This window comes from Rhamphochromis longiceps, linkage group LG9, assembly GCF_057381845.1.
Source record: "Rhamphochromis longiceps isolate RC_006_pf linkage group LG9, R_longiceps_female_GT1.1, whole genome shotgun sequence".
Taxonomy (NCBI): Eukaryota; Metazoa; Chordata; class Actinopteri; order Cichliformes; family Cichlidae; genus Rhamphochromis; species Rhamphochromis longiceps.
This window is the reverse complement of record NC_140565.1, coordinates 19,630,506-19,656,785: the sequence shown is the minus strand read 5'-3', so window position 1 is coordinate 19,656,785 and position 26,280 is coordinate 19,630,506. Positions and strand designations below refer to the sequence as shown.

The 26,280-nt window shown below is 41.8% G+C and overlaps 1 protein-coding gene across 2 annotated transcripts in view; it reads left to right on the top strand.

Moving 5' to 3' along the window:
* Positions 1–26,280, top strand: part of prex2 (phosphatidylinositol-3,4,5-trisphosphate-dependent Rac exchange factor 2) — a 93,612-nt gene that overhangs the window by 23,823 nt on the left and 43,509 nt on the right. For both annotated transcript variants that reach the window (XM_085418653.1, XM_085418654.1), the window contains exons 7-23: positions 1,483–1,616; positions 2,177–2,280; positions 3,775–3,924; positions 4,331–4,472; positions 8,723–8,823; positions 9,813–9,916; positions 10,013–10,062; positions 14,460–14,535; positions 15,430–15,502; positions 16,766–16,908; positions 17,244–17,336; positions 18,131–18,279; positions 18,376–18,461; positions 21,444–21,580; positions 22,947–23,064; positions 23,744–23,928; positions 25,723–25,884. In XM_085418653.1, coding sequence (XP_085274779.1) covers positions 1,483–1,616; positions 2,177–2,280; positions 3,775–3,924; positions 4,331–4,472; positions 8,723–8,823; positions 9,813–9,916; positions 10,013–10,062; positions 14,460–14,535; positions 15,430–15,502; positions 16,766–16,908; positions 17,244–17,336; positions 18,131–18,279; positions 18,376–18,461; positions 21,444–21,580; positions 22,947–23,064; positions 23,744–23,928; positions 25,723–25,884 — 2,007 coding nt within the window. The remainder of the gene's footprint in view (positions 1–1,482; positions 1,617–2,176; positions 2,281–3,774; positions 3,925–4,330; positions 4,473–8,722; positions 8,824–9,812; positions 9,917–10,012; positions 10,063–14,459; positions 14,536–15,429; positions 15,503–16,765; positions 16,909–17,243; positions 17,337–18,130; positions 18,280–18,375; positions 18,462–21,443; positions 21,581–22,946; positions 23,065–23,743; positions 23,929–25,722; positions 25,885–26,280) is intronic.

Below are 26,280 nucleotides of genomic sequence, written 5' to 3'. Positions count from 1 at the left end.
TGATTGTGAGAGCCGCTGTTTTTTTTCCATTTCTGCTCCTCCTCCTGGGATGATTGCTTGTTAGCGCTGACCCGCTTCACTGCTGGCTACCCTCGGGGCATCCTGGCAGGTTCACCTCCTGTGTGAGAAGCAGGGCTGTGGCCCAAAGTGGTCGCCATGATTGTGTGCTGCCAGCATTCGTCAGGGTAGTGATTGCCAGTTGGTTAGTGTTGCATGTGTCTGTGTTTTGTCACTGTGCACTATAAAAATATGTTAATTTTAGACTAGAGGGTTGTAGTTTCAAGTTTCATTTCACATTCTGTTCTCTAGTTTAATTAGCATGCTTAAAATGTACTTGAGTTGTAGAGTTTGCTTGATTTGGCTTCCTTAGCTTAAAAAATTCTCTCATCTCTCGAGGTAATTGGCAAATACCACTTAATGCTTTATTTTTTTTCCCTCTTAATTAATGGCATATCCTGCTTTGCAATTGTTATGAGTCATTGTCTTACTATGAAAGTAGATGCTTGAATTCTGGATGAAACGGATGATTGAGGGTTTGAAGTGTGAAGCTTTTTCTATGGAGCACGGTTAATATAAAGAACAAGTGAAAAATGCTGCAAAAGAAGTGCAAATTTAAGTGAATAGGATGGAGGCTCTGTTAAAAGCATGTCTAACACAAAGAGGAAGTGTCAGTTCTTCCATTAAGGACATGCTGCTTTACAATCTGGACCGGTGTGATGTTGCCATTGGCCCCTTCAAGTGACCGAGACCTCTTTCTGTGTCTGGTGCGCACACATTGAAAAGCTGCAAATTAGTTTAACATCTGGTCATGGGCCCTTGAAAGAGTGGGAGAGTTAAAAAGAAAAGTGTGGAGGAAGGAATAAAAGATAGCGAAGAACAGAGCAGGGGAAGAAAAGTGAAAAATGATCAGCAGAAGGGAAGGGAGGAAAAGAAGGGGGGGGGGGAAACGTGGGATAGGTTTTGGCCCGCCCGTGTCTCCGTTGGGAGCACATTTTCCGCCTCTGTGCGCATGGGGGTTATTTTTAGCTCTGGAGGGCTGATCAAATGTGGTACATAAATTCCCAGAGCAGGCAAGGTAAGGGGAAAAGACAGCACACTTTATCACTTGCAGCAGGAACCCCAACCAATCTGGTGACCAGACGTGACAGTGCAGCACATGGTTGGACTGGACGGGATGTTGTTCTGTAGAGGCTATTAACGGCCGCGCGTTTTTAAAATCCCACAGCAATCTGCTGTGAGGAAGCGGGGGTGTTTTTACAGACCCCTGAGAGTGGGAAGAGGAAAAAGTTGGGCTCTGTAGTCCCTCCTCCTGTTCAGACAATATATGTGAATGATAAATGCCACAGTTTATATACTTTACTATAGTTTAAAATTAAAACTTGAACTTTGTGCACAAATTCCCACGTCTCTCATGCATGTTAATGACAACTCACCTGTTTTTTTTTGGGGGGGGGGTTTTCCTGCACCATTGTCCATTTCCAGGGTTCAAATATCACAGACACATGCACGGAGATGCTAATGCAGGGTGTCCTGCTGAAGATTTCAGCTGGGAACATACAAGAGAGGATTTTTTTCTTGTTCGACAAGCTTCTGGTCTACTGCAAGAAGAAAAATAGGTGACTTTTTATTCATTACTCTTCTCCAGAGAGAATGAAAATATTATATTTGTGCTAATTCCTGTGTGTCTGTCCTCCTACAGAACATTTAAAGTACAGACTTTATAAATAATTCACTGCACCGTTCCTTTCCTCTTACTATGGGAAGTATTTTAGGTTCTGTTTTGTGAGGGAGTTGGAAAAACGTTTAAGGAGGCAGAGATGGAAGACTCATATTAGAAAAGGATTTAGACGAAATTTTGGGTGATTAATCAAGGTAGGGATATGAACCACCACGTTTGGGTAGTATTTTCCTTTTGGATTGATCTTTCAGATAATCTTCGGATGCAAATAATACGACATTTATTCCGATCAGGCAAAACTGAATCGTGAAACTCGTCTAATTAATCTGTGTTTGGCAGCAGGAAACCGGATGAAGAAGCTGAGTATACAGTATTAAATGTAAAGTATTTTGCTACTGATTACCTTTGATGTCAAAATAGGCTGGTAAGTGTGACAGTCTATTAAATATGATTTAAATGTTTAAGGATTAATCATCATCTTGTTTCTCTCCGTCAAAGGCGTTTAAAAAACAGTAAGGCGTCCACCGAGGGCCCTCGCTACCTGTTCAGGGGAAGAATCAGCACTGAGGTGATGGAGGTGGAAAATGTGGATGATGGCACAGGTGAGCAGTGCTCTAAAAGAAGATACCCTGGTTATTTTGGACAGCTGCTGTTTGAGTTTATTATTTTTTGTCATTGCCTGTGCTAACTTGCCAGGACCACTTACAGCAGTTCTGGCAGCAGGAATTTAAATACATGCCATAATAAGCCACACGGAGAAGTAGACAACATAGTCCTTGGCGTGAGCTGGTGCACAACTGTGTGATTTTTACACTTGGATCGCCAATGGAAAAATGAGACTTACCTATAAACATTTTTTAGACGTCTATAGTTACATATCCTTGGGGCTGTGCTGCTGCTGGTCCTCGGTGAACTTGAGCGCTTGTGTCTTTTGGCCTCACATAGCCACTGATTAGCATTTATATTTGTAGAAGCCATCATTTCCTTTCCAACGGTCCTAGATGGGCAGTAATATTGGGTGTTTTTGGTGAGGGATGGATGGGCTTGGGTCTGGATAAACAGGCGAGGCAGGCGGCAGAGCAGTAACTTGTGGGTGTTCTTCACCACAGGCGGGAGATCTCAATCTTAAAGCCAGGGTGACTGGATTATTTTAGCTTGGATTCCTATGTTAACAAAGTGCCACGACTTTTTCCCAGGCGCACACTTGCTGCCTGAGGTTGAAACACGCCCTCGGGGCATTCCATATAAAGGACACCACCACCACACCGTCTGTGTTTTTAGACGTGATTGTAATTGATGATTGTAATGGGTCGCTTTTTGTGATAAGCTTAGAAAGAAAAATCAAAGGAATGTTGGGAAGAGACTGGAAGGGGTTCCTAAAAGATGAAAATGATGATGGGTCAAGAGTTCACTTCCTTTATCTGGAGGCTTCTTAACATGTATATACTACAGGCATAGTTAATCACAAGTACGCACCAGCTCTGAAGGAGTATTCTGAGGACTCAGTAGTAAATAATGCTGATTGATGGTCCTCCTTCTGCATTTGTTCCCTCTCGTTTATCTCATTAAAGGAGAAGAGCGATAATCAATGAACCACTCGATAGAAAGTCTGATAGTAGAGCAGGGAAAAATGAGTCCGAGTCCAGCATTTGCAGTAAGACAGAGTATGATATTCTCTGGATGTTGTTTTTTGTTTTGTTTTATTTATTTTTTTATTAAAAATAGACCACACGCTGCTATAAAGGAAAGCAATAACTCATCAAGAGGCATGTTTTTTTTTTTTAATTTATAGATTGTTTTTTTTCTTCACTCCTTTATAGTAGCGCTGATGTCACTATGTCATTCGGCTTTGCTTTTCTCTGCAGCGACTCACTTTGTGCCCCATGTTATTGCTGTGTTTCATGCGGTAACCCTTATTTACTGTGAACCCAACTTCCCAATAACTCTGTTTACAGTGTCACGATCAGTGTACCCACAGACTCATGGCCTTCCCCTTTCAAATATGAAAAAGTTCTCGGATTAAATAAGTCCTCCCCTTGCAAAGAGCTAACTAGAAGGAGCTGAGATTGTTTCTGCCTGTGTTTTCTCCTCCTCAGCTGACTACCACAGCAGCGGGAACATAGTGAACAACGGCTGGAAGATCCACAACACGGCCAAGAACAAGTGGTTCGTCTGCATGGCCAAGACCCCGGAGGAGAAGCAGGAGTGGCTGGAGGCCATCATGAAAGAGAGGGAACGCAGGAAAAGTAAGCAACTGTTTGTCAGTGTCAGGGCTTTTATTACACTCAGGGAAAGCTGGTCAATGTTTTCTCCTTAGCATCTGTCTTGATTTAAATAACTGAAAATATAGGCTGCGTTTTGGGAAAATCGATACAAAGCAATATAACTTGAATGATTAAAAACGCAAATAGATCCCAGCTGCGAACAGCATGTGGGATCTGCATCTAGGACTGAAGGGGGTTTCTTGAGTAGCTGTGTTATTTCCCTCAAGCAGATCACATAATGAAGGCTATTGCAACTGCTGATTATCTTGTCAAATTAGGAGACATTAACCTTCTCCGTCTAGTGATTGATGCTTTTAGTATCGGAGCTAGGTGCAAAGATTATTAATGCGGTGATACTGACGGGCTCTTTGCACCCTCTCCTGTGTAGGTCTGAGGCTCGGCATGGAGCAGGATACGTGGGTGATGGTGTCAGAGAAGGGAGAGAAGCTCTATCACCTCATGACCAAGGGTAACCTCATAAAGGACCGGAAACGCAAGCTCACCACCTTCCCCAAGTGTTTCCTGGGAAGGTAAGGATCCTTCTGCTGGTCTTGATGTTTATTCCATCGAGTGTTCAGCCCTATGGGTTTTCTCTGTGTCATGTAAGCATTTTACCTGTGAGTAGGTCAGACTGCATGACTGTGCCAGGAGCCTTTCAAAGATTAAATCTGTATTCTGTGTGTCTCTAAAGATTTATAGGACCTTGTACTTGATGTTAAAAGAAGTGGTATTAGTAATGTAACGTAATAATAAAGATCAATTGGCCAGGATTTGTAAAGACAGCTGCTGGAAAGAAGAAAGCAATGGCACTTTCTGCTCAAGAGACTCTGTGTTGTGGAGCCGCCATCTCAGTCACGGGAAAATGAAATCCAGCGAGATTTAGCCCATGAATCTTATTTAAGGATTATTGGTGTGGTGTCTGGGGATGGATCGGCCACTGAATGCCAATCATAAATCACAGGCTAGATATCCCTGCGCGGCTCAGCTGACTGCCCCTTTTGCTCCCTCGCCCATGTTAGATTATAGTAAGCTGTCTGCAGAGAAATCCATGAGGTAATTGTTGTAGAAGGTTCATTATGCCAGAGGGCAGCTCTGTCTGTGTGTGCGTGTGTTACCATCAGAGTGTGTCACGCTCATTGTTGTCCTTGAATTTTCACAGTTAATTTGGGCGCGCTTTCCATATTTACTTTTGAGTCTGAATATGACTATCTCTCCTGCACTCGCTGACAGGTGAAAAATATTTACCGTGAGTGGAGCTTTGCTGAAAATCTCGTCCTTGGGTTATTTTAGGTAAGCAGAAGTTGATGCCACCATTTGGGTATTTTGCTTTCATAATGTGAAATGCAGACGAATTGGTTTCACGTCAGTGTTGTAGGTTTCTGCGCACTTGTGTGCTTTAATGAGATAAAAGACTTGAATGCCTGACAAGGACGAACTTTTTTTTTTTTTTTGTAGTTCTACTTCAAATGAGATCAAATATGTGGGCACAGACACTTTTATCGGGAATCTGGGAACTGCAAAACTCTTTCGCTCGGTCCATTCGACATGTTCAGCATCCTCTCTTGTTATATAGCATCTATCCCATATTGTACCCCAATGTGGGAAGAGGACAAAGTGTGACTGAGAAGGTGGCGAACGTGGATAAAGATAATAAAAACAAGAAGCTTCTGATGATGACGTGTGGCAGCCAAAAATATGTTTACAGAGGGACGCCTGTAATTTTAAAGGCTCAGCTAAATCATTGAATGCTTCCAAAAGACGGCCTGGGTTGGATTCTGTTCAAGTTCTGATCCTCTCTAACAAATTTGCCTTGTAAACACTCCAGTACAATTCAGAATGAGCCATGTTTTCCATTTGTTATAAAATTGTACTTTCAGTTTGTTTTTCTTGAGTTGTTACAGTCACGTTGAAAATCTCCCGAGCTTATACAGTCATGTCAAAATCCCTGTTATTTTTAAAAGCATAAAGAGAGAGGAGGGGAGCAAAAACCAACCAAAAAGTCCAATTGGACATAGTTGTGGCCAAGTTACATGGCATGGTGGTTTGAAATGAAGGGTTACTTTCTCCTTTGGTCCACACAGACAACACCAGATCCCTTGCGGTCCGGAGAAGGAATGGATCTGTCAGCTGAAAAGATTAGCAGGATCAAACACTAGTCCGATGCGGTCATCTTGTTGAGTCTGAAGCGATCATATGGTGAGAAAGAAGCTCAGGGAAGCTTTCTTTGAAAACCTATCCCCTTACACCTGGATGACCACTTGTGGGTAAAAGGACATCTCTGGCCCCTCGGTACTTCTCCTGTCTGCGCTGATTTCGGAGATGATTACATGTAGGCGTAATTGGCTTATGGAAACCAGCATTGTATGTCTCTGATGAAAACCACATTGCCTATGGCTTCAAGTCAGCCCACTCCCTCCATTGTGAAATGCTTTGCCATTATCCCCTTTCCACGCCTCCCCCTTTTTCTTTCTGACTTTTTCTTTTTAAAACAGAGGGCTATTTCTGTGTCTCAGAAAAATGTTATGATCTTATTTGAGGTTAGTTTTCTGCGAGAGGGTAATTCATCAAAGAAAATGTGTGTGAGAGCCACCTAGTCTGACATTATCATCCAATTTTAAACCTGAAACAAACAGAAAAACCATTTTCTACATATGATGGACTCTAGCAGTATACTGTCGTGACAGATGCTGGTGAGTATCTATGACAGTTATAGTAAATGGACTGGTTCTTGTATAGAACTTTGCTACTCTGCTTGAGCACTCAAACCGCTTTATACTACAAGCCTCATTCACCCACATATTCATACAGTCATAAATGCTTACACTTGGATGAACGCATCGGGAGCAACCCCTTATGCACCATGATCATGGACATGGGAAATGATATTGGAAAATGGAGAAACATGCGTAATTGCTTTCTTGCTGAGAGTTCTGTAAGAAGCCTTTTTATCTCTTGCAATGCTCTTCCTGTTCTGTAAATATGAAGTTATGCCAGCGGGTAGTTTGTTCAGCTCACCATAAAGACCACATGGGGGGAAACAGCTTGGCCGTCTCTGCCCGAAGGCACTAAAATGTATTTAAATGAAGCACCTTTAAAGCGCACTAATTAACACTTTCTGTCTTGTTTGTTTAGTCTATACCTAAGCATGTGTATATGAAGCTTCAGTTAGAGGCAACCACATCTTCTGACTGCCAAGCCAAGTACTACTCATATTAAACAAGCATAAAGACCTCCAGAAGTTCTACATAGAGCGTCTCTCCCTGCCCCCAATAATATTTTTTTATGTGACTTCTGCTGGAAATAAAAGGATTATCCTAATTTCCTAAAAAGTTGACCTTTAAGCTTCGAATCTGTTTTAACCTTGTAAAATATTTGATTCAGTGGGAGATTAAAAAAAAATAAATCCATGACAACATATAAGTAACCACAAAAATTCAAGTTTGGCTAGGAAATGTTACAAAAAAATGAATTCACCCAGTTTAACACACACACACACACACACACACACACACACACACACACACACACACACACACACACACACACACACGTGAGGTGTTTACCTGGCATCATATGCAACTTGGTTTAGTATCTTGCCCAAGAGCCCTTTGGCGCACGGAGTTGCAGCAAACCTTGTGATTAGTGGGCAGTGTGCTCTACACTTGGGCCAAGGCTGCGCAGGATGTTTCCAGTTTTCTTCCATTTTTACTCGTAACTAGCGGCTCCATAGTGTAGCAGTGTTCATCTAACGAGCGAAAGAGCCCCAGTTTGATCCCAGAAAGATGCACAAATCCTTTTGGGGGTTATTTCAAGAAGGTATAAAAGCCATATTCAACTCCATCATTGACCTTTTCAGATCATTTCTCCATACAGAGGTTGTTATAGGTTTGTGGTTTCCCCCAAGGTTTATTTTGGAGTGAAAAGACATCAGCAATCAGTGGTTCAAGAGTGTGACAAGCTGGCGGTGGCGTGTTCAGTAGTTGTTTCTCTAAAATCGTTTAAAAAAATGCTGCTTTTGGCTCAACTTTGACACCAGTTGCCCCCATCGTGGCCTGGAAGTGTGTTCCACAGAATTCCAGTCGCGCTGCTGGATGTGTTTGTTTTGGCTTTTGCGGACAGACGGGACATCAAGGATGTAATCAGACTGCCGCTGCATTGCCTGTTCATGCTCAGTCCTCTCTGTCTTTACTCTCTGTCTCTTTTATTGAGTCACTAAATTACAAAGAATTATCCCATTAAGTTCATTTGGGCCAGAACATTGGATGCTGTGTTTGGTCCTTTTAGTGGTTGGTTTGTTTTTCTCTATCTAGTTGTAAATGGTGCAGAGGGGGGAAAAACCCACCCCCTAAAAAAACGTGTTTTTCTATCAAGAAATTCCCAAGCTTGAGTCAAATCCTCTGTTATTGATGTTATTAAATTGTGTGTCTAAATTAAATAAAGTCAAACTGGACAAAAAGCGAGAACTAAGGCCTGCTGGTTGTTTTAACAAACAAACCTGGGCCTTGACTGTAAATAAATCATTCCCCCTTTGCCAGCCCGGGTGTTTGTTGCCATAGTCACGTTGATTTAGAGTAAATGCAGTTTGTAGAAAGTTATGAAGGCTGTTTCTTCTCTTCTCTCTCCAATAATCACAAACATTGCCCTTTTATGAAGCGAGGAAATTTCCCATGGGTTTTCTGTGCATTTGTGTTGTGTTGTTGCGACTGAGCCACGTATGTTGCTGTGCCAGTTCTTTATTTTGAGCTTCTGTTTTTTGAAATTTATTCCCCCACCCGACCAGTGAGTTTGTGTCCTGGCTGATGGAAATCGGTGAAACGGACAACCCAGAAGAAGGGGTTCACCTGGGTCAAGCTCTGCTGGAGAATGGTATCATCCACCACGGTTAGTTTTTCATTTTTATCTCCCGTCCTCTCTCCCACTCAGACCCGCTTTATCATCCTTTGCTGTCCCACATATTAAATCAAATCTGCCACAGTCTAATTTACTTTGTGCTGCACAGTGTAGAGCATGCAAATGCCTGCCATTCCCTAACCTAACCTCTAGACATGTCTGAAGAATGCTGTACTTTCACTCTCTGGCTGGAGTCTACAAAGTAGCTGTGGCTCTCTTATTTATTTCTTAGCAGGTGTCCCATTTAAACACAGCTTTGACACAATGTTTAGGTAAGGGATTATAAATATTAATCTTTTCTTGCCTTAATGTTTGTGTTATATTTTCTCAGCTGCTGTTCTGTGGCTTTGGGTAACAAGTGTGTTTAGTGCATGAGACTTTAAGCTGGCTAACGCTCTGCATTCACACTAAATGGCGCATGCAGCCCTGCATGGTTTTTCTTTCTTTCTTTTTTCTTTCTTTTTTTTCCTCAAAAGTGTAGGGCCCCAAGTCAAGTTGTATCTTAAATCACTCAGGGGCACTTTATTGCTTCCTCAGTGAGAAATGAGATGGGGCTTTAGAGCTGTTCCTGACAGAGAGGAATAACTCAGAGCCCCTCCGAGCTCTCTCTCACGGTGCAGTTAGCAGTCCCCATGCGAAAAACGATAGAATATCTTTTTATTTAAAAAAAAAAAAAAAAAAAAAAAACTTTAATGGAACCCGCTCAGCTGCAGCCAAGAGTACGGAGCCAGCTTTTATGACTGCTGGGGGGTCTACACGCAGTCCCCTGAAGCGAGAAAAGCAGGAAGCTCTGAGCAGCTGTGCTATCTGTGACTGCTCTGTGTGGGGTTGGAGTCCTTTTCTTGTCTGGAGAGCTTGTTTCTCTGTGCAGCCCTGCTTGGTTTGAATGTGTTTTGGTTTTTTTTTTAATTTTCACATTTAAAGCAAACTGAATAATGCTCCCCTTCACTCTGGGGCCTGAATGTGTGGCATTTCTTTAGTCACAGACAAACACCAGTTCAAACCAGAGCCCGTGCTCTACCGTTTCCGCTACGACGACGGCACCTACCACCCGAGAAGTGACATGCACGATGTTATATCCAAGGTAACAGTGTTGCGGTGGAAACGCAAGTCGATTTAAAATCGCACTTTAAGCGCATATCGCTGAAATAACCCAAAGTCTCTCTCCTGTTCCTCACAGGGTGTTCGGCTGTTTTGTCGTCTTCACAGCCTCTTCACTCCCGTCATCAGGTGGGCGGTCATTTTCTTTTCCACTCCATTGCAGTCAAGCCAGGTGGGGGCACGTGTAGTTCAGCGTCTGGCTTTTGTGCCTAAAAATAACCCCTGCCTGCCACATACGAAAAAGTGACTAAGAGGGATTAGGTTGTGAACTATGAGCTCATTGTTTTCGAGGACTTGTGAGGAGTTGGCACAGGCTCCTGTGGGTGATTGAGCATGACAGGTTTTATCTGGCTGTTCTCAAGACACAGATGTGCTGAAAGAAACTGAATCTATTCCCTCAATTTCCCTTCGATGTTTACATTCATGCTTAAAACAAAAATTGGTGATATTGTGATGAATCTCACATCATTTTTGATGCATCTGAGAGGAAAGTTTGTTGGAAAATGTTGTCATGATGAAGAATGTGAGTTAAGTGGGTGATCATTTGATTACAAAGAAGGTCCTCCTACAGTTTCCCCTTTTTGTTTGTGTGTGTGTGTGTGTTTTATAACCTAACACATGGTCTTGATCAACATGGTAAGCAGCTTAAAAGGTAATTCTAAATATCTGGTAGTTGTAGTAATACAAGTTTGACAAACATTCCCATATTTGTGGTGTTTTTACTTGCTTTTGTGGAGAGATCTTAATTTCATTCCACATTTTCATCAGTATAAAACCTGTTGTTCAATAAATAAAGCCAAAAATTAAAGTTATTCATGCAGATTGTTTTGTCAAAAATATATGACCAGGTTTCTGTGCTTGTCCCACTAGACATCAGTGTGGCGTTCGATACTGTTACAGCAATAAGAGATGTTGTGGGTATTGAAGGTACTGTGCAGTGGTGAGTCGGTGAGTCCTTTTCAAACACAAAGGTTAGTTAGCGAGTTCTCCAGGGTTCCGTGCTAGGACCAGTTCTATTTACATTATACATGCTTCCTTTAGACAGTGTAATTAGAAGGCATAGCATATGCATTGTCACTGCTATGCAGATGATAGCCAACTTTTTCTATCCATGAGGCCATATAACACACACAAATTAGTTAAATTGCAGGAATGCCGTAAGCACATGAAGACCTGGATGACCTCAAACTTTCTATTTCAGATAAAACTGAGGTTATTGTATTTGGTCCTAGAAATCCAAGAAATGCAGTATCTAGCCAGATGCTCAATCTGGCTACATTACTCTGGCATCCAGTAACACTGTGAGGAATCTTGGAGTAATTTTTGACCAAGATATATCCTTCAATGCGCATATTAAACAAATATGTAGGACTGCTGTCTTCCATTTCCATCCAGTATCTCCAACATTAAAAACATCCTGTCTCAGAGTGATGCTGGGAATCTAGTTCATGCATTTATTACTTCTAGGCTTATTAATTCCAGGATGTCCTAAAAACTCCCTGAAAAGCCTCCAGTTGATCCAAAATCAACTAAATTCAAGACTACAGTTTCCCTCGGATGAGTCTCTGTACCTTGCAGCATCACGTGGCCCAGTCACAGCTCAACAGTGCCTCATTTTTTTTTTTTTGTCTCAAAAACAGCTCTTAACACATTTCATTTAGAGTGACTGACATCATATTGATCTTGTTTTTTGAAAGGCACGCAGAGCCATTCCTGATTTAAAATGACATACAGCATGATGCAAAACAGTAATTAAACTTGGAAAATAAGCATGCTGGCTGGATAGAATGAGTAATGAAACTAATGTGACTTCTCTCAGTATCTTACAATAAGGGAAAATACTGGAAACTCCCCAAAGTGGACTCATCCAGCGTAGGCTATGTAGAAATTGTCACTTAGGCAAGTGCTTTTTGTTTTTAAAGCTTTACCTAGAGTGCCTAAATGTTTATTGGAGTATACAAGTTCTTTAAAAATCAGGCCTCGTTATATCTTAGAGACCTCACAGTGCACTCTCAGACTGCAGATTCCTTGGTTTTTCCAAAAGCAGAGAGGGAGGCAAAGACTTCAGCTACTCTCAGGATTTCTTTTTTGGAACCAGCTCCACGTTTGGACTCAGGACAGACACCCACTCTGTTTTTAATATTAGATTTAAAAATGTCTTTTTTGATAAAGCTTGTATTTAGGGCTGGGTCAGGTGACCCTGAGCAATCACTTAGTTATGCTGCCATTGGCTTAGGCTGCCAAGGGACTTCCCATGATATAATGAGGACTTCTTTCCATCCATTTCCTTCTTTGCTTCCTCGCTTCCGTAGTTTGGATTTTGTCCTGCCCTCCTGTGCTCACCCCCTAACTAGTTGCAGCACATGGCTGCCCCTCCCTGAGCCCACTTCTGCTGGAAGTTTCTTCCTGTTAAAAGGGAGTTTTTCCTTCCTGCTGTCACATAATCCATACTCATAGAAGATTGTTGGAATTTTGTCTACTAATGTAGACTCTCTACCTTAGAGTGGCGACTGTTGTTGTGATTGGCGCAGTATAAATAAAATTGGATTGAACTGAGCTGAATCTGCTGGCCTGCTTTGGTTTTTACTTCTTATAATCTGACTTTAATTCTATTGCCACCTGCTAATGTGTCGTATGGCGAAACACAACATCAGAGTTGGCTGTTTATACTGATTTCAAATAACCCGAATAAAAGCTTGAATTTCACAACTATAAAACTGTGCCATGGCTAGCGGGGGCACGCTGATCCTTCATCTGTCCTAGCATAGAGACTTTTTTGTTTGCTCTAACTGCTAAAAACCCCAAAGGGTGAATTTGTGTGTGTATGTTTGGATTGTCAGCATTCAGTCCACTGGTGTTTTTGTGTTGAGGCCAAAACTCTTGGCGTAAAAACTCCTGTTGGTGAACTTGAGTTGTGTGCGTTGTTAGCTCACATATCTGCGCAGCGCATTCTCCCTGGGAAGCCAGTACAATGCATCACAGGGCCTGGGAATGCCAGAGTTTAATTGGAGCAACCAGCCCCTGCCTAATTAGGTGGAATTTCCTGGCAGAGTAAGAGCGATTAGGCAAAGACGGGGGTATATACTATGCAGACCCCATAACCCTCTGCAGCTTCTTTGCCCCCCTTAAGCCTCTGCTTTCATTACAAGAAATCAGTGAATCCAGCCACTCCAGGGGATCTCGCTGCAAAGGAGCAAATGCCCACTTAAGCTGTTGTACACAGTTATATGTTGAAATAGATAATAAGAACAATTTTTCATCATGTACACAGGGACACTAGAGCCAAGGCCACTCATAAATATTCTTTACATACAATGGGGGGAAAAAAACTGTCATTTTTACCTCAGCATTTGAAATGTTGACAAGTTTTCCTCATTATGCTGAGGAGTCCTCCAGAAGCTCAATATTTACTGATGCATGGGTAGGATTTTCAGAATAACAAACAGTATGGAAAACTGCTTGATTAATTTCTCACTCCTGAGCAGTGGATTAAAGCTTGAACTTTCAGCATCCTCCGTGTAATTTATTCTAAGGAGTACTTAGAAAGTACGACAGTTGCATCCGTTTGCTCACAAAATGTCAAGACAAACTTTGTCATTGGACAGCAAGTTAAAAACCACCTCTCTGACCTTTCCCTCTGTTACTCCTCAAATTGCTGTTTCCTTATCCTCGACATATGGCTGCCCAATGGGCCGTTGTTTACCCCCATTTTTCACTCTGACAGCCTCACTTTGCACCAGCCGCTGAAGCCCAACTCTCACTGGCTCTAGTATCCCATTTTGGGGGAAATGCAGGGTGGCTCTTGGTTCCTCTGTCAGAGTGGTTTATGCATGGTGCGACATGGCTTCCAGCTGTACCGTCCTCATCCAAGACTAGCGCAGGCTGTCAGGCACAGTTATGTAACAGAAAGTTTCAGAATGGATCAAACATGGCCACGCTTGGCCTCTAACAATTCACTTTCTGAAGAGTACCAGGAGTCTGAAATCAGACTTTAACTTGGCCCACAAGTCTTGTTTGACTTGTCTGAACTGTGTGTGCTAGAAAGGCCTGTGTATGTTTAGTTTTGTGTCCGCGTGTGTAAGCGTTTGCATGTGCTGGAAGCGGTGGAGTGGTGTAAGTCACGGTGGTTCTGGACTTTCCCGGCCCTGCAGCTCAGCCCCTGCGTGTCCCCGGGGAGGCCCCTGTGTTCATGGGAAAGTCACGGCTCCATTTCAAACAGCATTCTCGGGGTCTGGCAAAGTGCGGCTGTGTGGGTAACACTGAGAAAAGCAACCCCATACTGACATGGAGCACCCCAAGGCCAAACACCAGCCAGTACTTGAAACGAGGCCACATCTCGCTGACACTGGGAATTATTATCCCTCCTTTTGGGCATCGTGTTTAAATAGACCAAGCAATTATTTCTCTACATATTCTTTGCCTACATTTTTTTTTTCACATTTAAAGCAAATAGTAAAATTTAAAATACCAAGAACTTTATTTTCCAGATCCCTCTATTGATATCTTCTGCTTTTGTGCCCATCCAGGGACAAGGACTATCATTTACGGACCTACAAATCAGTGGTCATGGCTAACAAGCTCATAGATTGGCTTATAGCACAGGTAAGCTCTTTCGCTGCTTCACAAATGTTATTTAATAAGAATACAAGTTGTTGAATTTGTCTATTTTGCTTGTGCAAAGAATTTGATGAAGTTAGATTATTATTCTGAACAGCATTTTTTTTTTCTTTAAATTCAGATACTTTCATATAGTTTCTTGTGTGTTTTTTAAGAAGACACCTTTCCATTAGTTTCTGGCCATGTTGAAAACACATGTCCCACCTCTTCCCCTTTCAAGCATAGAAGTTTAAAAAAAAATAATTCTGGGAGCGTCTGCTGTTGTTACACGTCAGTCACTTCAGATGTGCAGCAGAAAAAAAGACACCATCAGACTTGAAGCTCTCAAAGGAGCCGAGAGGAAACGAAAAAAGAAAAGCAGAATTGATTGGATAGCAAAGCTTTATTGACTATGACAGGAAGTTCTGAGGTTGACAGATTGATAGTCCTGTTCGGGACGACAACAAAGGGATGAAACATATATGGCGACCAGCAACCACAGAATCACTGGCAGTCATTACATGCTTGTGTCTGCGTAAATGTGCATGTGTGTGATTGCGGTATTCCATATGCATGTGTTTGAGTCGGTGCAGTGGAGTGGCTCTCGCTTCTTCCGTGGGACTTCAATAGCTGTCACACTATACTGTCTAGACATGATTTTGGCTCTGTTTAAGATTGAGTGTGCAGAGGCTCTGCTGGCCTTGAGGGCTTTTGGACGCAAGAACAAAGGAGGGGTGTGAATGTGACATTTTGACTGCACTCTAAACACACAATGTCCTTTGTTCTGTTTTCTCTCATCCTCCTTTGCTTCTTTTTTTAATCTTCTGACTTATTCACTATACCCACTCTTCACGCTTACATCTGTCTTATTTCTCCCGCGTGTCCACTCTTCTGGTGCAGGGGGACTGCAGAACGAGGGAGGAAGCGGTGATCTTGGGGGTGGAGCTCTGCAACAATGGCTTCATGCATCACGGTACGGCACTTTCCACTCCTGATTAAAATAAAAGGGGAAAAAATCCTGCAGAACTTTGGAATCCTCTCCATCACTGAGTAAATGAGAGATGAATGCTTTGGTGAAACCACGCAGAGGGCGTCTGGCATTTAGCGTCCTGTTTTAGAACATAACCACACTTGTTCTTTTTCCATTTCTACTTAATATCCCTCTGACATGCTACAGGAATAGAACTATTTTCCAAACCAGTGAATATAAGTGCGTGTGTGATGCTTGCATACCATCATTAATTCCATGTATGCATGTTCCCATATACTGTATGCACTGTATATGTCTTAAGTAACTAAGTGCTATGGGTAAATACATGAAAACTGTTTATCTGTAAGTGCAAAACGGACAGTGGCCATGGTTACAGTTTGCTTATGAGAGTCGGATTTGTTTTTAACTGCGCACCTCCCCTGTGCCAAAGTCCACATCATGCACACTACAGTATGAATCACAGCATGTCACCTCGTACCCCCATGATGCAACTGCTTCAAACTACCCGCAGTTCAAGCCTCACACTACAAATTACCAGCACATCTCCAGAACATAACAACCCCAGCCATCAAACTTCCTGTCACTTCCACTGCCTACAGGGTAATTTCATAATTTCATTTCGTGCCTGTAAGTTATTTGCCCTCACAATGTAGCTATATCTGATCTTGAGAGGAATGAAGTGAGGAAATGTTAGAAGGAAGCTCTGTTCTTTCCCCTCAGGGCTATTTTTTGGTTTAAAATTGAAAGTCATAGTGGATATGTTATGTTGCCCCTGAGACCTGGTTTGTTCAAAAGATTTTTTTTTTCCTTTTGCCATAAAAGTGGGGTCTCATTGTTTCCCAAAGTGTCTATTTGTGCATTTGGCGTGCAAATACTACTGTGGTCACACTTAGATGGGTTTAAACTTCTTAGCGTAATGCAAAAAGAGTTTTTTGCTAAATTTAACATGTTCTGCTTCTGCACAGCACCACACAGTGAGGTTACTCCCTCAGAAGTTGTCTGGGTCCAACATTTTAAATCCACCTTTCAAGTAACAATTTTTTCCGACACTCGCATACATTAAAAAACAATTAAAATTAGGATCTCCTATTACTTTCAGATATAGGTAGGAGTCAGATAACAAGCTTTAACACATTCACATTTAGCTATCACATTAAACTGTACTTGGCATTTGTAGCTAAATCTGTGGACTGTTGAACTTTCCAGTCACACTTTTCATATGTGACTTTGTTGTCACTCCCTCAGTGCTGGAGAAGAGTGAATTCAAGGACGAGCCCCTACTGTTCCGCTTCTTCGCTGATGAGGAGATGGAGGGTTCCAACACAAAATACAAACCTATGAAGCATGACCTGAAAATACTTGAAAATGTCATCTCCAAGTCTCTCCTGGTGAGTGCTCCTTGGTGGATTATTGATCGATTATTGCTCACTCCGACTGATATGCTGTGGCTTGCTGGGATTTATTCACAACTTGGAGCAAAGTGGAAACGCTGTAAATCATTATGCAGCACACAGCTGTGAGAAGTAAAAGTAATAACGCTACAAAAGTCCATTTTATACCTTGGTAAGCAAACCTTGTTTGTTTTTTTTGTTTTTTGCAGCAAGCGAGCAGACAGAAATGTGTGTGCTATCGGTCTTTAATAGTATCTTCTTCTGCTGTGTCCGTGTTTGTGCTTGGTCTGCTCGCTTGGGATTTTGCTGATGCGAGACATGTTGTTTTCCAGATAAGGCCCAGTGATGGAGGCTATGGCTTTACCCTGGAAGAGAGGAATCGAGTCCCCATAATCAAATTTGTTGAGAAGGGCTCCCCAGCTGAGGTGACACGGTCTCACACACAGAGATGCACAAAAGCACAATCGTGAAGTTTCTTCTGTACTTCTTTGAAGCCTTTTTGCAACGTGTTAGTAATGTTTATGCAAAAAAAAAAAAAAAAAAAATGCATTCCAGGCATAAAGCTCTCCTCGAGTTGCTCCTCATTTAGCAGATCATAGGTTATAGAGAATAGGAAGGAGCACTGCTAATGTGATTGCTTTGATTTTATTTTCAAAGATGAAAGTAAAGGCAGAGCTGTTTTGCAGATGTGCCAGCCAGTAGAAGTCTTTTGTTATTAAAATGTGATTCAGTCATTAGTCACGAAAAATAGAACCTCGTGACTCTTTGCCCTTCCTCTAAACCTGCTTTATTGTGATGTGGCACTAATGCTACCTTTAGTGCTTTCATACAAATATGGGGCAGATTTTTTTTTAGCTTTGATCTGCTATTTGAAAATGAGAGAAGAGGGTTCGAAGGCAAATGTGATCAGTTTGAGCGCATGATCTATAATTCCCTCCAGTCCTAAAGTAGCACTGAAGGAGCCTTGAACGTCTGGCTTGCATTGAGAATAGCGTTTTGTGTGATGTCTTAAAAAAAATTAAATCCTCAACAGGATCCAGCTGTGTGCTGACAGACACAAGTTACCCAGTGTTGTCTCCTAATGCTGGGAGTGTGCGTGCTTTTCATTCTGATTCAAACAGTCCACTGTGATTCTGCGTCACATTAAGACCGAATGTGTTACTTAATCCTTTTCTATAATTTATATTTATTTCTCTTGCTCTTCATATTCTCTTTCAAGATGGCTGGTCTGGAAGTGGGGAAGAAGTTGTTTGCTATAAATGGAGACCTGGTGTTCCTCAGGCCTTTCTCTGAAGTTGAAGCTCTCCTCAAGCAATGTTTTAACAGCAAAGGACCCCTCCGAGTGCTGGTCAGCACCAAGCCTAGAGAGTAAGTGTCAGATCTTTGCACGCACACGCAATGTCAGTTTCATCTTATTGTGTGCATATCCCAGCTCGGTAATTTACTCTTTCCTTTCATTTCCAGGACGATTAAGATTCCAGACTCGGCCGATGGCTTGGGATTCCAGATCCGTGGATTCGGTCCTTCTGTGGTCCATGCTGTTGGGAGAGGTAAGAGATTGCAGTTTCCACCACTTGAGCTGTCTGGCCTCATCAGCAAAAGTCTTTCCATCACCTCTTTGTTATTGTGGCACAGCTGGCGAGCAGCTGCTACACCAGCTTTGGGGGTGTGCGTGACTTGGCTGCGGTGTGACATGATCGCAATGATTTCCATGCACCTACTCGCATTTTTCTTAGCAGTTCGATTAGGATAGGAAAGTTTGATAGGAAAGGCTTTGTTCAGCAATTCTCCTTCACCGATCAGTTTGATAGGAAAGCACTCTGCATTTTTTTGCTCTAAATTCATCAGGCCTCTTACCTAATGCAGCATATTTAGTTGCACTGCTATCAGGGCTGGCATGAGGTAGGGTCCAATCAAAAAACAATTCGTCTCCATCTCAAGGGAATTGAATCTTTTATTTTTCCCCGCCTTAAGCAATCTAAGTCAGATTGCAGAGTATGTGCTTTCGTGTCAGCGTGCATGTGTGCGCCTGCATGTGTTGACTTGATGATGTGGTTGCTTGGGAACCTGGTGTGTGTTTAAGTGGATGCTGCGATCACCGGGGACAAAGCTCAATATATATAGGAGGTGTCTCATTCCTTGGATTGTCATAATAGCTTCTGTTCCCTGGTGTCTGAGGTCAACAGGAGCTGGTAATACCAATTAGAGATGAAGAAACCGAGGCACAGAAAAAGAGCAGTTGCACAAAAATCTGTCGTGAAATTAATTTCACACAGCAATTCAGCGTATTGGCACTGTTGCTTGACACCGGTGTTGCACATTTTTGTAAAATAAGTGTTTAATGCGAACCAGGCATCTATATTTTTACAGCTGTGGTCAGCAGTTTACATACACTCATCATAGGCACGAATGCCATGGTTTGTTTGGGGGTTTGATTTCTTTAAACTTTTGTCTGCAGTATACATCACTGCTGTGATGTGCAGTCAATTTTTGTTTTACAAGTTTGAATTTATTTAGGATTTTAGGATTTTCTCTAATCTAATTTGTTTAAAGGGTTAAAGGTTAGGCTTTCAAACCTAAGAACATAATGTCAGCTGTCAAGTATGGTGGTGGTAGCGCCATGCTGTGGAGCTGTTTTACTCTCAGTGGTACTGGTAGGTTGCAAAAAGTGGATGGTAGGAGGATTGCATCTAAATTCTTCAGCTTCACCTCAAATCAGACAGCTAGATGGTTGAAACCTGGACAGAGGTGAGTGTTCCAGGACGATGATCCCAAACACATATCAAAACTGGTTTTAGAACAGATAAAGCATGCTAACATTATGCTTCAGGAATGATCTTCCCAAAGTCCCAAACTGTAAAGTATGTGGGAAGCTTGCTCCATGTCAGGAAGGCAACTAATTTAAATTAAGTCTACCGATTCTGTTAAGAGTGGTCAAATATCAGGCCAGAGATATGTCACCATGAGAACAGATGACAAGAAGCTTGTTGATTGTCCCTTCTCATCATAGTTGGTGAGGGTTCATGTGTGTATTTGAGCCCGTATGTATAATTTTGACCCCGTGGGGATTAGAGAAAATCCAAAATAAATTCAAACGTCTTGTAATTTTAAAGTCAGTAAAGATGTATGCTGTACAATTATTCCACAGTGGAAAAAGAACAGTTTAAAGAAATCAATAAAACGCCAGACTTATCATTATATTCATGCCCGTGATGACTTCACGTAATTTTTGACCACACTTGCAGAAAATCAGAAGTCTAGATGGATGTGTGTTATTGTGTTGGTTGTTTTTTCCTTATGATATAGACATTTTTCACCTTAAAATGTCTTAAACACGTAGAAAGGTCTTGAATGTAGTGTAAGTAGAAGGCACTAGCCTTATGGAGTGCCATAGCACGACTCCACATGGCCAGAAAGCCATCTTTCAGCTTGTTAACTAGCTGAATCCTCCTTGAGTTGTCTAAAAATTGTTTGGTGCTATAGCCAAAATGCTAACTACTGAGGATTCAACTGAAGTTTCAACTTTTGACCATTATGAGTACACCATCTGGGTACTTGAGCTGCCCTTCATTTAGTTGTGCTTATCAGTGTAAACACACTTATGCACTCTAAATAGTGTAATAGTACTAAAGTATGCTGTTGTAAACGCAATTAACATAGCAAGCAATAAACCTGCTAAACACTAGTATGTTAATACTGTTGGGGTGACCTTTCTAAAGGAGCAACTCACCTGAGACTGGGTGCTTAGAGAGTTATTGATTATTATATTTTATCGTTCATTAGCAATACATGCTTATCCTTTTAGAGAATCCCAAGGCCTGTGGGGGGATTGGGCAAAAATGCCACTTAGAAGATGTTGAAGCCCTTGTAGAAAGCATAAAGAAAATATAAAAATGTTTTGAACAATACTCATTCATACTGGACTTTGCTAAGTGTGTTTTTAATGTAATATGTAGACTCTTCTCTTCTACTCTATTAATAACTAGAATATCCTTGTCTATTGTTGATATATTATAAGTTCAGTTGATGCGGAAAGGAAAGTACACTGGATATGTCCGTCCCTGCAATCTTCGGCCAAGTGATTACAGATTCCTTACTTTGCAGCGTGAGGTTTTCATGATGTATTTTTAAGGAGCTGAGAAAACAAATGGGAGGAATATTTAGTCTGCCATACACTTCCTTCTGATAGCTGTAAACCTTGAAGTTCTCCTATGGTCTGAATCACATCCCTCAGAGGCCTTCGTCTACCCCAGATAAACAACTTCCCTCCTCCCTGCACCACACTCTCCCTCTCACACTCCTCCTGAGCTGCCAAAAACAGGAAACAGTCTTGTAAATACAAAGCAAAAAAAAAAGAATGTTGTTCAATCTAATTTTGCATACAGGATGTGGAAAAAGTGACAATTATTTTCTTTTAGGATGTGCTCATGTTTTTTTCATCCGGTTTCAGCATGCACCTGCAAGATAACGTGCGGTAGCTCTTACTCTTTTCACCCCTCCTTCCCCTTGCATCTCTGTCTGTCTCACGCCAGGCACAGTGGCAGCAACTGCCGGTCTCCACCCAGGCCAGTGCATTATAAAGGTGAACGGTATCAATGTGAGCAAGGAGAGCCATGCCAGCGTCATCGCTCATGTCACAGCGTGCAGGAAGTATCGGCGACCCACGCAGGTGAGACTGGAGGAAGAAAGGAAAAGCAAAAAGGGATAAACTGCAGAGTAAATCTAACCAGACACAAGGATTTGTCAAGGGGGGTGGGGGTGGGATGTCATCCAGCGGTAATGAAAAAGTATTTAATTTTTATTATGTGTCACTGTGGAGCAGAGAAAAAAACGAATAAATGATTGTCTTGCTGGAAAAATAGAATTCGTTTCTGCAAATTTGTTAGTAGAAGTGCAAAAGAGCAGAAAATAAGGGAAACTATTTACCCTGGTTCTCTCTGCCTTTCCTTCATTTGGGTCATTACGCAAAAATAATAGTAGTTTTGGCTTCTTTAGCACTGACCCCTGGCTCACAGTGGTGGGCTTGTTGTGGGAGACTGGCAGGCTGCAGATAGAGGTGGGAAAGGATCCCGAGGCTGGCTGGGGGTCAGAGTGGGTGAGAGTCTTGGAGTAAGACTGATCGAAGATGGAAGGAAAGAGGGGGATAGTGTGGGGTAGGCTAAACAGCAGACAAGAGTAGGAGGAGAGCTCGGTCCACCTGTCGAAGGTGGGAAACGGTGAAAAATAGAAACCCCAGGGTGTGTGTATGGTGTGAGTTAGTGTAGTGTGTCATTATAATTGAGCCTCGTGTGGACCTCAGGCTTAATGGTGCACTAGAGTGTTCCAAAACTCCTGGAGATCTGGTTTCCATCAAGTGTGGACCCGGAGGAACCACCCTCTCGTTCTCGCTCTTTGCGTCTTTGTGTGTGTTTGTATATGTGTGCCTGCGTGTGCGGTTGTACACTAGAAAACCACAGACCAATGGGACGGCGCAGCATGTATCCTTGGCAGAAAACCCTCTGTGGGCTTGGGTGTAGAGAAAGGACACACACACTCAAATACACACAGGGCATGCTAGAGTGGGTTGATGAGTTTGGCATGGGTTTGCTTTTGCGGTCTCACCGAGAGCCATGTTTCCATATGTTTGTGAAGACTTTTCACTGTATGCTCTGCCAACCCAACTGTGACACTGCACACCATATCTAGGCAGAATCCGCTAAACGGGCTGCAACAAACCTCCAGCCTCAGCTTGTGTACACATGCACACAATCAACAGAGTAATAGAAATTCCACCTGTTAAACACCAGGGTTGGAGGGATAAGAGTGATGCTGCAGTAGATTGATTCATGTGGACAGTTGTGTACATATGGGCCTATAATTTCTCCAGTTAAATTAATTGTAAATTAAAAGACACAGACTACAGTTAGTCAATTTAAAGTGTAAATTGGGGGGAAAATTTCATTTTAGCATTTTCTTCACTAATATGATACAAAAATAATGTTATAAAAAGTTCAAATGAAATCCATCTTTAATTATTTTTTCTTTAATGTATTTAGCAAGATACTATCAAGTGGGTCTACAACAGCAGTGAGAACGCCCAGGAGGACAACCAGAAAACTAACCAGAAACCCATCCCTGAGAAGAATGGAGAAGGCTTTGAGTGTAAAGTCGAAGGTGACGACACACGCACACACATGCTCATTCACAAGCTACATGGGAATATGTCATTTTGGCAAAGTGCTTCTTTTTTTTTTTTTTCCTTTTCTCAAAGTGTCTGTGGATGTAATGCAGGGTTGTTCACAGGAACACAATCCCATTACCTCCTTCAGTTAACAAGTAAAACATAGCTCCAAACATGCTCATCTGGAATGTGTTAGTGTGAGAACAGCTGCCCCCTCTGGCTCATCAAGTGTTAATTTCCCCCTGCAATTTATGCATCCCAATGAGAGAGTAAAACAGGAAAGCTATTCCCTTCATAGCAAACAGCTCTGTCAGGATTTATAACTACATTAGGTCACTGCTTTACTGTAGGGCTGGTTAACTTGCTGCTCTTGGAATTGCTCCGGGGTTTGTTTTTTTTGTTTTTTGGAGGGAAATGGAAGAAAGCCACGAGCAGAAGGTCTTTCTCTGAAATTATCTGCAGATTTGGTGAACAGAGGCCTCCCACAGTTCTAAGTGTGGTGATGAAAACACTGGAAAAAACTGCATCAGTGCATTGTAGAACATTATTACATGTCATTATAATAGTTTCAGGCATAAATACCGCCTTGTTGCTTCGCCAACATAAACATAAAAAGTTTATACTATGTTTTTTTTTTTTTTATGTCTTATGTTTTTGTGTCTCCAACCTCAGAGGTAATGGACAAAATCAACACTATAGCTATCATTGATGGAAAAACAGACCATGTAAGTCTGACAGTAGACAATGTCCACCTGGAGTACGGAGTGGTGTACGAGTATGACAGCACAGCTGGCACCAAGTGCCATGTACTGGAGAAGATGGTTGAACCCAAGGGATTCTTCAGCCTCACTGCTAAGGTAAAAATGCAATTACATGAATACATTACATTTCCTTTCTCATTAGGGGTGTGTGTTTTACTTATTTATCTTAATGCAAAAATAATTGGTAGGCTAGTTGGTAGCTTTTATAGTAGATATTTGTCCAATATCAAATTTTCCAGCCTTACATTTATTAGCATTTTCTCTCATGTATTGTATTTGTTTAACTGAATATGACTCATAAAGCTACTTTCAGGTCCTTCCTTATTTACAAGGAGTTGTCACAGCACATAGCCCTGCATGTCTGATTTAGCCTTACTTAAATCCATTTCCTGATGCAACCCTAGAGAGATTTTTCTCCCCTCTGGAGACTGAACTGGAGATCTTTTGCTTGTTAGGTGAATGTGTTAACCTCTACACTATGGATTCATTAATTGCAGGCCTCATGTGATTCACTATTACTAAGGCAGGAGGCAAAGTTTGGTGTTTAGTGCTCTGCAAAAATGCAGAAAAGCCCCCATGAGGTGTGTATTCTCCACCTGACAGGGAACCCAGTAGTTGAAGTTCTCTGTGTTAGCAAATCCACATCTAGCAGAATGTCTTATTCAGCTAGTAAAAATCCCCCTGAGCGTAATTTATCAAGCAAAGATGTTGCGTTAAGCTGTGACTTTCATCCTGGATGGTTGTGGACAAAATGAGGGACGACAGTGAAAGAGAGGGAGACATTTTATTACCTTTTATATGATGGATAGTGGTGCTTATTACCAAAGAGCAGCTCCTTGCTTGGTAAGGGATAGCAGCAGACAAGATGTGAACAGACTTTACATCTTGTCTGTGTTTTAGCCGGCTCTTGAGCAGGAGTCTACTAACACACGAGACTTTTCTTCTCAAATTTGACAAGATGCACAAATTCCACCATAAATTCCAGTGTAACGTTTTTGTTGTCACTAAATCCAACAGCTTTCCTGCTGTGCAGATTGGAGTGGAGCTTGAAGCTAGTGAAAAGAGACAGCTTTATTTTAGTCGTGTTAGTTCTCAGCTGGGCTAAGTGCATGCTTTTTACATCCCAGCAGTGATGTTCACAGAATGATCATTATTGATTTAAGATACACAGAGGATGGAAGACTCACTCAGACACAGATGCACACTTGCTGATGTGGGAAATGAAACACAGTTTGAAGCGTATTTCTGCCAAATTTCATGATGAACAACATCTGTCTTGTTTATGGTAAATTAGACAAGATCACATTTGGGTACATGTTTTTAAGTTGATCTAGATTTACTGTTCTTGTCCTCTAAAGTGTGTGAAAGCTCTCTTCTAAACACTGCCGATGACATGCACAAAACAACACTTGCCATAACTTCTCTCACTATATGCAATATCTCTTTTCTCCCAAGTAAAATTTTAGTATTATTATAAACATCTGCTCCCGCATTCCACACCGTCCTCTGAGATCTGTGTGATGTTGAATTTTAATGTTGGTTACGCTGTCGTGGTGCATGGGTTGTCTTGTGCTTCAGTCTCTTCCTGCTGTTACATTTCCTCCCTCGAGTTTTGTGTGTCTTATTGTCTTCATATCTAATCTCTGATTTGCAGTCTTCATATAAACAGTATATGCATCACAATAATATTCATATTGGAATTAAACTCCTGATGAAATGCTGCAAATAAATCTGCCCTCTGTCCAATTTTGATCTTGTTTTCGACTGAATAAGGAGCTTGGTCATTCATTTACATCCCATTAGTTCCCCCAAAAGGGATTTTTTTTAAAAAAAGAAACATTTGCATATCATTTAATCAACCCTGACTTTGTTTACTCTTTCTGAAATCAGATCCTGGAGGTACTGGCGCGTAATGATGATGCGCTGGTGCAGATGTGTGGAAGGTTGATTTCCAGCTGTGATCTGATCCCAGAGGAGCTGCGGGTGCGCCTCAGTGCCATGCATAGTGAGAGGGCAGAGCACATTAATCGACGCATCACTAACTACAGAAAGGTAACTGTTTGGAGGGCCTTGAGCAGTCTCTTGTTGCCATGCTAAACTGTACAGCTTGGAAGTGTGAGTATGGACAATTCTCTAAAGACCTACAACAATAGAAACAGGATGCAGCTGGTGTGGAGATACACGCTTGCATAGATCCACAACATAGTTTTGCTCCTGAAAGAAAGACTGGGAATCCTTTCTGAAAGCTATAAAACATAAATATAGTGTAACAGGACTTGTAGAGGGATTTTCACTACATACTTACTGGAAATGAAAAGAAACTTTAGTGTTAAGGACTTTAAGCACACTGAAAAGATACAGACAAGGTACACATGCATATTTTTCTCACTGTGCTGATTTTGTTTCCATTAAAGTATCAAGGTGCATCAGTCAGTAAATGGACTGGAC